The sequence below is a fragment of the Elaeis guineensis genome, chromosome 8 (assembly GCF_000442705.2).
Source record: "Elaeis guineensis isolate ETL-2024a chromosome 8, EG11, whole genome shotgun sequence".
In the NCBI taxonomy this organism is placed as follows: domain Eukaryota; kingdom Viridiplantae; phylum Streptophyta; class Magnoliopsida; order Arecales; family Arecaceae; genus Elaeis; species Elaeis guineensis.
The window spans coordinates 1,450,184-1,460,713 of record NC_026000.2 but is presented as its reverse complement, the minus strand read 5'-3'; the positions used below and the strand labels follow the sequence as shown (position 1 = coordinate 1,460,713).

General features: G+C 38.0%; 1 protein-coding gene across 1 annotated transcript; it reads left to right on the top strand.

Annotated features, from left to right (window-relative positions):
- The first annotated feature begins 2,024 nt into the window (after positions 1-2,024).
- Positions 2,025-10,203, top strand: LOC105050840 (protein MANNAN SYNTHESIS-RELATED 1). Its single transcript, XM_010931022.4, has 6 exons — positions 2,025-2,651; positions 3,474-3,630; positions 3,736-3,806; positions 7,590-7,675; positions 8,266-8,848; positions 9,760-10,203. Exons 1-6 carry the CDS (start codon positions 2,040-2,042, stop codon positions 10,039-10,041), a joined length of 1,791 nt encoding a protein of 596 aa, XP_010929324.2. The 5' UTR covers positions 2,025-2,039; the 3' UTR covers positions 10,042-10,203.
- The last annotated feature ends 327 nt before the right edge of the window (positions 10,204-10,530 follow it).

Below are 10,530 nucleotides of genomic sequence, written 5' to 3'. Positions count from 1 at the left end.
CAGCTGCAGAAGCTGTTTTGGCCAAGATCTATTTCAGCAATGTTGCGGGCCATTTGGGAAAACTAAGAGCTCAATGTTTAGGTATTGCTGCATGCGTTATAACCTTGTTAGCATTTCTTAAGCAGTTCTGATCTTTGCCTAAACTTTAGACCAGAAGTATGTGTATGTATATATATGTATGTATTTGTATATGTGTGTGTATGTATCATATTTCGATGATATTTGACTTGATTTATACGAATTCCTATATGAGACTAGTTAAGTTAATCAACTCATTGGATGTTTTACACACACACACACACATATATATATATATATATATATAATCCATGCAGACCAATCTAAGCACATACTCGATGGGTCGTATGTGCACAGGCTAAAAAACATAGCCAAATGTATAGTAGGAAGAAATAGATCATCGTAGTTTACCTTATTAAGGTAATGTAGTTAGCTTCGGCATCTTCTATGATTAGATTTTTATTAAAAAAAATCAACTATTTATGAAAAAAAATATGGTTAATCCATGATTACAACAAGCATCATGATCTAAGCCATCTGTCATGAGCACCACATGGCTCATGGAGTGGCATCCATGGGTATGCATGAATCGACAATCAACCATGCTAGACGTGTCACCTGAAATCGGTTCACTCGAGCCATGAAAACCGCTGCAGGAGCCATGTAACATGCATCTTTTTGAGCAATCTTGGGAGCCTGCTAAATTGTGAACCGTCGTACCTAAGCTATTCCATATAATACCGAATATTGTTAAACTAAAATCATTTCCTACCATTCCACGAGGCACATAGCATGCATCATTGGTGTTTGCTGTTGAGCTACAGTTGGTGTTATAACCGCCATCCAAGTGTCACCTTTGCCAATACCTGTAGCCTAGAGTACTTCTGTATGGACTCTAGGCTCATGTTTGATCTAATTAGCCAATTAATTCTTGCTCTTCTCCGTGGATATATTAGGTTTGAAGAGAGTTGGACTATAGAATGAGAACGAAAATGAGTAATTTTTATTTTAATTATTTAGTTGAGAAGAGTTCTATCTCTATTTCCCTTTCAAGAAGAATAAAAATCTTCAACATCCTATAACTAAATCCTAGCTCTCTTTTTAATATTCAAATCAAGTACTACCAAATTTACTTAAAAAATTATTTTTCAATAATAATTTTATATTTTATTAATTTTTTAAAAATATTCTGATCAACTATTCTGATTCCGATTCTAGTCACAAATCGAATATATCGAAAAATATGATCATTTCGATTTTGAATATTCTGACTATGAGCCAAATGCCTTTTGAGTTTAGTTTGCATACCATATGGCTCACAGAGAGACATCCATGGCTACGTGTGAATCAACAAACAATAATGTTAGACGTGTCAATCAAAATCAATTTGCTCGAGCCATAAAAACCGCTTCATGAGCCACGTAGCATGCATCGTTCTGAGCGACTTCGGTAGCCAGCTAAGTTGTGAAACAGCATACCTCAGCTATTGCATGCAATATCAAATATTGTTGAAATAAAATTATTTTCTATCATTTTAGAAAGAATAAAAATCTCTAATATCCTAAAACTAGATCCGACTTTCCTATTAATATTCAAATCTCAAGCCGCAAGTTTACTTAAAAATTAATTTTTCAAAATATTTTTGTATTTCATTAATTTTTTTATAAATGCTCTAATCAGCTATTTCGGTTCACATTTCAATCACAAATTGAATGTGTCGTTGAACATGATGATTCGATTTCGATCACAAACCAAATACATTTTTAGTTTAGTTGGGCTAATTAGTAGTTACTAATTATTTCTCTAAATCTACGTAGCAATGAATGGGTTCTGGGTAAGAGCCAACCTAAAATTTTAAATAGGCTGGGTTATGACATAAATATCTCTAGAGCCGGCCCAACGGTCGCTTGGGGGAAGCGATAGGCTTACACCACGCTGAAGTCTCAACTGCAATACCCATCTAATTACCGTTCCCTTTAAAATCTCTCCGCAACCTCCTCTCTTTCCCCAAAACGAACAAAATGAACAAAAGGATCAGTGTCCGACCCCCCACCTTTTCCTCTTCTCATTCAGCAAAATCCATCCACCGAGCAAAACCAAATAAATCAATCCGAAAAAACAAAGAAAACGTAGAAGAGAACAAGAACGGAAAAAGTGGGGGAAAAGCACCCAAAGCTTTCGAGGAAAAGGAAGGACTAGCAGTCAAAAGGAGAGGGGTCATCGTTTTCCGCTCGTCTCTTTCTCGAAGGTCGGCACTCGGAACCTCGGAGCGCCCGGCGCCCCTCGTGCATCTCCCCTTCCCGTCCTCGGCGAAACCTGGGGGCTTTCCTTACTCCTCTCTCTCTCTCTCTGAGCTGTCACTCCCTTGGCCGGTTCCTCGTAAAAGCTCTCTGGCCCTTCTCTACCCCCTCGGGGTCTTTAAATTGCGGACGAACGAAGCCCATACCAACTCGCTCTGGTTCTTTCTTGAAGCCTTTCTCTCGCTCTTTCTTTTCTCTCTCTTCTTGTGGTTTGCTTCTTGGAGAGGGGCAATGGCGGTGGATCCGAGGCAGGTGCTGGCGGCGTTCTTGACGATGTCCATGTTTGCTATGCTCGGGAATATGATCAAGAAGGATCACTTCGATAACATGGAGGTGATCGACATCTTGACCTAATCTCTTCTCCCTCTTTGCCTTTTTTTTTTTTTTTTTCATGTTCTTTTGAGGTTCTTGATTGGTTCAATCGGAAAACCGGTATCTCTATCGAGGTTTCTTCTCAAGATTTATGGAAATTTGAGTTGTTTTAGTGGTTTTATGGTAATGTTATGTTCGGTGGGGTTTCGGTGGTGGATCTTGTTGTCCGAAACAGAGACTCGACTATTCCATTTGTATCCTTTGGGTTTAATTTTGGGATTGTACTCCCTTTTTCAAATGATGGAGAAGTTGCAGCGTGGTTGTTCCTACATGCATGTTAATTTTTTTTGCTTGATATCTGATGCTAATTAAAGGAAGGATGTGTTTGGACTCCGTGCTTGTCGATGTCGTAAAAATGGGACCGGTTAGTTGGTCCCCATGTTTGTTGCCCCCGATTAAACCATCTTGATTGTCTTTTTTTTTAAAAAAAACAAAAGATTTCTTACTTTTACGATGTTTACCATCCTCCATCCATGGAAAGAAAGCTGTATAAGTTTATGTAATGCTTATACAAGTATGTACTAAATATGAGATTGATTTGTTCTTTTGTCTCACTTACCTTTAACGTTGGGCAGGCCCTGTTCGTAACTTTATTTGCCTTTTTACGTTTTCTTTGGCAATTTTACCTTTTCATTGTTCTCTCATTCGTTATCTTTTTAAATCTAAAAAATATTTTTGCATATTTAGAGTTCCTAATGATTGGCATTGCCGTTGAATTAATGAAAAAAAATATTTTTAAGTATTGGTGGCTAACTATGTTTAGATTGTTTCACATGCATGCAGCTGAGTCTTCCCACGCCATGGTTGCCATCTGGTTCTAACGTTAATATAATGAGAGTTGAAGAGAGGGAGGGACGCCAAGCTTCCGAAGTGAAAGCAGGGCCATGGAGCAAGAGAGGCCAAGAACAAAAAACTTGTTGGAACAAACCAGCAGCTATAAGTAAGCTGCAACGTTTGTTTAGAATCTACCAAATTATATCACAATGGAATCTATAATAATCTAAATAACATTTTTTGATGGTTTCCCTTCTGAATGCATTTATAGAGGAGGCAGAGCAATCAAAAGGTTTCATCACGTTCTCTTTGACAGGTGGTCCTGAGTACCATGTCTCCCAGGTATCCTAGTCACACCTTGTTTCTTGTTGGTTGTGCCTTTTATGCTGCTTTGCAGTCTATTTTGCTTATACATGGCAATTGATTTAACACATATATCTGTGGTGATTAGCTCAATTTGTTGAACAATATGCTCATAGCAATTTATGCTAAAACACTTCTACTTGTACCTTGTTTCTTGTTGGTTATGCTTATTCCACATTGTAATTTAATTTACATACATAAGAAAATTCTATTTGAATAGAAGTATTCTTAACTAAAAATACCATTAACTAATTCTAGTAGTCAACATACTTTTGTTTACAGAATCACACACACATATACATACATATATATGATATATATCTATATACGCACATATACTTGTATATTTACACACACACATATGCATACATACATACATACATGCATATGATATATCTATATACACACATACACGCACTTTCACATTCATACATCTAGATAGTATAAAAGTGCGCTAGGTCTCTTACTTTTTGGAGGTTAAAGTGTGACATGCTTTAGGACACTTGGATGCTTGGTAATGTGCCTCGTATTTGGGTAATGCAATAGGTTAGGAGTGGCAATAGGTCGGTTAGGTTGGGTTTGTGTTTGGTTCATATCATATAGCAAGTTTATATAGGCCAAACCTAATCCTAACCTAGCACACTAGTGCGTGAGCCATGATTGATTCAAATCCTACTTGGGATTAACCTAGCTAGCACAAACCTAACCTATTTTCCTGCTTAACAGTAGTAGCCAATGGCACGGCACAAGGTATACAGCATTGAAATGGCTTGATCAAATGGTGGGAAATCCAAACGTGCATCAAGATGGCTAGATTTTGTGATGGGATAATTGGATCCACGATGGTGTGGTCGGATCCAATGATAGACAAGCTGCATCTATGTTGGGGTGTTTGTATTTGGCAATTGGGTAGTTGAGACTATGCTAGAATGGTTGGATATGTTGGAGTAATCAAAATTGTCACAGGTGGCCGGATAGAGAGGTGGACAAGCTAGATTTGCATTAGGGCATTCAAATATATGTTAGATAGCTAAGTTTGGTGATGGGATGGCCAAATCTAGTTGGGTGGCTAGATTCGGTGATAGGATCGTTAGATCTAGCTAAAGTGCCTTGATTTGGTGATGGGACAACCCATATTTCTGTTAGGATGGTTGGAACCGGTCATGTGGTTGATGGATTTACATTGAGTTAGCTGGATCTAGCGATGGAATGGCTTGATTGGTGGAATCAAATCTAAGTTGTCATCAAGTAGTGGTGCAATTGAATAGGTGCAGCAGAGGGGGTGGCAATGAAAAAACTGGAATAGGGATGATAATAATTAGTTAAGGAGAGTGATTAGTGGTGAAGGAAGTGGACAGAGGAGAGTAGGCCTCAATGGTCGGAAGGCAGCTTCGTTGGGTGGAGAACAAGAGGCAGGTGTTGGTGAAGATGGAAGACCGTGCCAAGAGACAGGAGGAATGAGTGGAAAGGGCAGGTTGGAAGCAACTAGTGCATCTATAACTTAGCGCATCAGGTTAGACATGTTGGGTCTAGGTTTGATCGAGTTGGATAGGCATAGGTCATAATTGCCACCCCATTTTACAGGTGATAATGACTTGGGTTCAGTTGGGTCAAATTAGGTTCATATTAGCTGGAATACACCTGCCTTAACAAAAATGATCAAATATAAGGTTGGCATGTTTAATAAGTGACAATCTTAAACTGAAACATGACCTATTTATTAACATGTAACATGACATGACATGGGCGACCAATTTAATAAAAGCTCTGGTCGGATCATCTTGGAGATGACTCTTATTTGCTTCTTATCTTGATATGGTTGATTGGATTGACCCTGAGGTAACATGGGTAGCCTGACGTCATCTATAAAACATTGAAGTACAAGAGATAATGGAAACCCTGGGTTAGAACTCTTCTCTAACTTTTCTAACTTCTGTACCATATATTTCTTTATATAAATAAAGGGTGGTCTCATCCTCCCACATTTCATCAAAAACAAGAGATAATGGAGGAAGGGATTTATGAACTTGACATGATTAGCCAGCTTGATCCATGCATATAAAGTGAGGAGAAATTGAAAGAAGAGGTTGGAAATGTGTGAATCACCATTACTGGGGGGAGAGGAGAGGATCATTGTTCCCGTTCTAAGCCCATATTTCCTTTCTAGTCTATTCTCTTGCATTAGAAAGAGAACTCATCCTTCTCAAATCTCAACTCTTCTCTAATAGGCTCGCTTCTAAATGAAAAGAACGAGAAACAATTTAATGAAGAACATATCTTCTGTCCATTTCTTTCTTATCTAGCCCACCAGTAAAAAGAAAAAAGAAAAACAAATGCAAAGGATTAATGGAGATATAGGTCTCCGCATAATAAGATCTTGAATGCTCGATCTTTGCATTAGAAGCTTGTCCTTGGAGTGTCTGGCATGAAGTTGAGGGGATGTGGCATTTTGGCAGACTGAAGATGGGTGTTGATGGAGTAGAGATCATATGGTACCAATAGGTTTTCTAGAAAGCAAAAATGGGAAAGTCGGAGAGATATGGAATGATAGAAAGCAGGGAATTGATTCCTTTCTCACCTCTTTTAGATATTTATATCCCTACTAATGCTTTATTTGGATTGGGGGTACATGAGAGTTCATAAGGGGAGGGGAGGGGAGGGTAATGGAGGGGAAGGGAGGGGAGCGTAAGGGAATTAATGAATTCTTATTTAGAGAGGGAGGGGAAGAGTAAAGAAGGGTACATGCTTTACCCTTGTTTGGATACAGGGGTTAAGGGAGAGGTAGAAGAACTTTTATATATATTTTGACAAATATGCTCTTTTTCATTAATAAATATACTATTTAATGTTTGTGATATTTTGACAAATGTCTGTTTCTTTTGACAACAAATGTGATTCTCAAATCCGCTCTATTTGATTCCTTTTTTTGGCATTCACATGAATCTATTTGAGAATAATTTTAGCTTTCTGAAATGTCTGTTCCGTTATAGATGAAGGGACGGCTATAGAGTTCTGAGTTGTACGAAGAGCAAAGGAGCGGTTGAGAAGATAGAGTATATAATGGTCTAGTTGTAATTTTAAAGTTTTATTAAGGATAAGTTAGGAAAGTGAAAATTAAGCATAAACCTTCTCTTCCATTACACTCCAAATCGGGGGTACAGAAAATTGAGTAATTGAGGGTTACGGAGAGGTTGAGGGAACCCTTCTCTACCCTCCTTTACCCCTCAAAAAATTTTGCCAAACAGGGATTCATTCTTTACCCTTCCCTCCCCTTCCCTTATGAACCCCCATGTACCCCCAATCCAAACAATATGTAAAGTACAAAAATCCCCCTTTAGGTTAGATAGGTTAATTGGGTTCTAGTCAAGACCAGCTTCAGATATGCTAGTGGGTTAAACATTTAAATGGGCTTGTACTAGGTCAGGGTCATAATCATGTCAAGCCGATCTAATTATTAAAATGGGCTAACTCCCTACAGCTGATCTCAAGTCTCAACCCATTTGATAAGCATGTTGGTTGGGTCTACCAGTTCATAGTGCAAATCCATTGACCTCATGATCTGCACTATGAAACGAGGTCCTATTGGCAGATGTATCTATTTTGTAATGCTTCTTAACTTTTTTCATTCATACTTAGCATTAGTTAGCTCCTCCGCTTCTTTTCTTTGACCAAAAAATGCAACCCATATGATAAAATGGAGTGTTCTGTTTTTTTTTATTATTATTTTAATTCCATTAATCTGTATTCAATTTCATCTACCAGATTACAGATGCGGTGGTCATTGCAAGGTATCTGGGTGCTACACTGGTGCTGCCTGATATCAGAGGAAGTGAATTGGGTCAAAAGAAGTAAGTTATCCAATTATAAGCCCACGCTATTTTTGCATCCATGGTCAAATGTCTATTTTTCTATTTTCTCTCCTATTTTATCCAGTTGCTTAGTTATCTAATTTACTGCATCCTTGGTCATGATCAAAAACGTAAGAGCTTTGCTTCTTTTGAGCAAAACCAACAAGAAGAACTGAACATAAACACTGGCTTTATGTATATCTTTAAATTAGAAAAATTTTAATGGACTTTTGCAATGAGCATGTTTAACTGAACTTCAAAATTAAGGACTCAAATATGTTGTCATAACATATTCAGATGTTTAGATTCAAAGTACATTAGTTTCTAGAAAATTTGATGTCAATTGCTTGATAGAATTGCAATAGTCTCCTCTTCTCTCTCTTTAGGACTAACTGTTTGGTCAATTTCTGCTACAATGAATACCTTATCCTATAATATGAATAATTTGTTCCCTCTCTTAATTACCTACTTACCTCCAATATTATTTTTCTATTGCCAAGAATGAGATAAATTAAGTTACATTGACGTCATTTACAGATTTGATAGCTCGTAATCTGTTTGATGATTTAAAATTCTCAATTCATTTGCAGGAATTTTGAAGATATGTATGATGCTGATAAATTCATGAGGAGCCTGGATGGTGTGATAAGGATGGTCAAGGAGGTCCCTGCTGAGGTAGCGACTGAAAAGCCACCAGTTGTCAGAGTCCCTAATAGGGTTTCGGAAGACTTTATTATGGAGAATATTGAACCAGTATTCCGAACTAAGAGTTACTTGAGGCTTGCAATTTTCTTCCCTTCAATAAATATGAAGGTGGGGGAAAGGCGGAACAATGACCTGGATTCAACTGCTTGCTTAGCCATGTTTGGTAGCCTTGAACTGAAACCTGAAATTTATGAAGTTGCTGACCGGATGGTGGAGAGGCTGAGAACCCTTAGCCACAAGCCAGATGACCAGTTCATTGCAGTTGACTTGAGGGTTGATATTTTAGAGAAAAAGAGGTGCAAAGAGAGTAGAGGCACACGAAGGAAGAGTTGTTACAATGCACGGGAGATCGGAGACTTCTTAAGGAAAATTGGCTTTGATGGAGATACGACTGTTTATCTGACTCAGACTTGGTGGCATGAAAGTCTTAATCCTTTGAAGGAGATCTTCCCAAAAACTTACACCAAGGTGAGTAACTTCTGTTTTCCCACTCACTAATTAACCCCAACTTCAGCAAAAAATGTCGCTGATATTTCATTATATAGCATTTAGGATAATAAATAAAGGCTTAAGTTATGGAAGCAATCTTCCATTTAGTAAGGGGGATTAAGTAATGGAAAGTTTTCGTTGTTAAATCACAAATATTTCTATACTCATGATATTGGGATCCGTCCTCTTTTCTCTTTACATTGTCATCAAATGAAACTTTTACATGTGAGATGATATTATATTCTGAATGGCTGATGCTTAAGTTATATTATGAATAGGGCTTTTACGTTTGACACTTTTTTCCATCATTTCTTAAGCGCAGCATCAAAGAAAAGCATTGTCACCAATTTTTAATTTTCTGGCATTCAATGCTACACTACGCTTGTGATTAGTCACAATCACAAGTGCACTCCTTAAATTTATAAACAGGCTTCTTTCGATAATTTAAGGCTTTATTTTTCCTAACTATGCAGTAAATGTTGTTGTATTATGAAAAATGTGGGAGCTCTCTGTTTTTCCCACATTGCCATGAGAAAGGGCATGCTTTTACAGTTGATCTGACATCATATTATGCTTGCTGATATTTAAGTATAATACCTAGCCTTGTTTTGCATGGTCTAGGTCATCTTCTAAAAGAATTTATAGAACAGTATTCATGTGTGTTCTTCACAAGAAATAATAATAATAATAACAATAATAATGAAGCATTTGTGAAAATTTGATGGTTGATATAATTGCTAAACACTTTTTGAAGTTGTCAATGATACTGCTTCATGTCACTCTGCGGTCTGGGTCATAGCTTTAACATGCCAAGTAGCAACAATGCTATGCTGCAATATCTTCTGCTGTGTTAACAAGTATTACCTGCCTGTCTTTTGGTACTGTTGCAGGATGATCTAATACCTGCAGACAAGAAAGGCAAATTCCTCAGGTCAGGAAGTTCTGAATTAGAGAGAGCTCTTGACTTCCACATTTGCTCCCGTAGTGATGTGTTTGTGCCTGCCATTTCTGGCCTGTTCTATGGAAATGTTGCTGGGAAAAGAATAGCTTCTGGGCGGACCCAAATACTCGTCCCCTCCCAAGTGCCTCCTGGTTCCTCGGCCCCGGCTTCTGATTTCATCTCAACCTATGTCACCAAGAAGAACCATCTGGCATACTCTTGCTATTGCTAAGCAAATGCTGGACAAAATATACAAGCCCAAAGAGTCCTCCCCTGTTCCTGGAATCACCACAAGTGTGTTGATTTTCATTTTCCCTGCTGTTGCTTTTCCAATGATGTAGTGAGCTGAAGTATATTGAAGTAAATAAGTTAATAAAAGCAACTTTATCTATTATATCAACAAGGCTTGACGGGCTGCATTGCTTGAATCATAAGATTGGGTTGAAAATCTGCAGGAATTAGGCCTATAGGCCCATCCAGTCTGAATTCTAGCCTAACCCACAGTCTTTGTGCTGTATGAAGAAAAGGAAAGGCCTGTAGGATTTTTTTTTGCTTCCCATGGGATTTGGTTTAGGAGAAAATTTAGCCTAATCCTAGTGGATTACTTATTTGTCCGGATGGATCAAGGCAAATCTCGGAGCATATGCACGGTGGTTAACAGGAATTTGGTGATATACATGATCTGATGTGGCATATTGTCCACCATGGGATTTGGCATGGT

Coding starts and splice junctions, on each gene's coding strand:
- LOC105050840 (XM_010931022.4), top strand. CDS start 2,040: ATGAACAAAAGGATCAGTGTCCGACCCCCCACCTTTTCCTCTTCTCAT. Junction 3,807..7,589: donor CTGAGTACCATGTCTCCCAG/GTATCCTAGTCA, acceptor TTCATCTACCAG/ATTACAGATGCGGTGGTCAT. Junction 7,676..8,265: donor AGTGAATTGGGTCAAAAGAA/GTAAGTTATCCA, acceptor ATTCATTTGCAG/GAATTTTGAAGATATGTATG.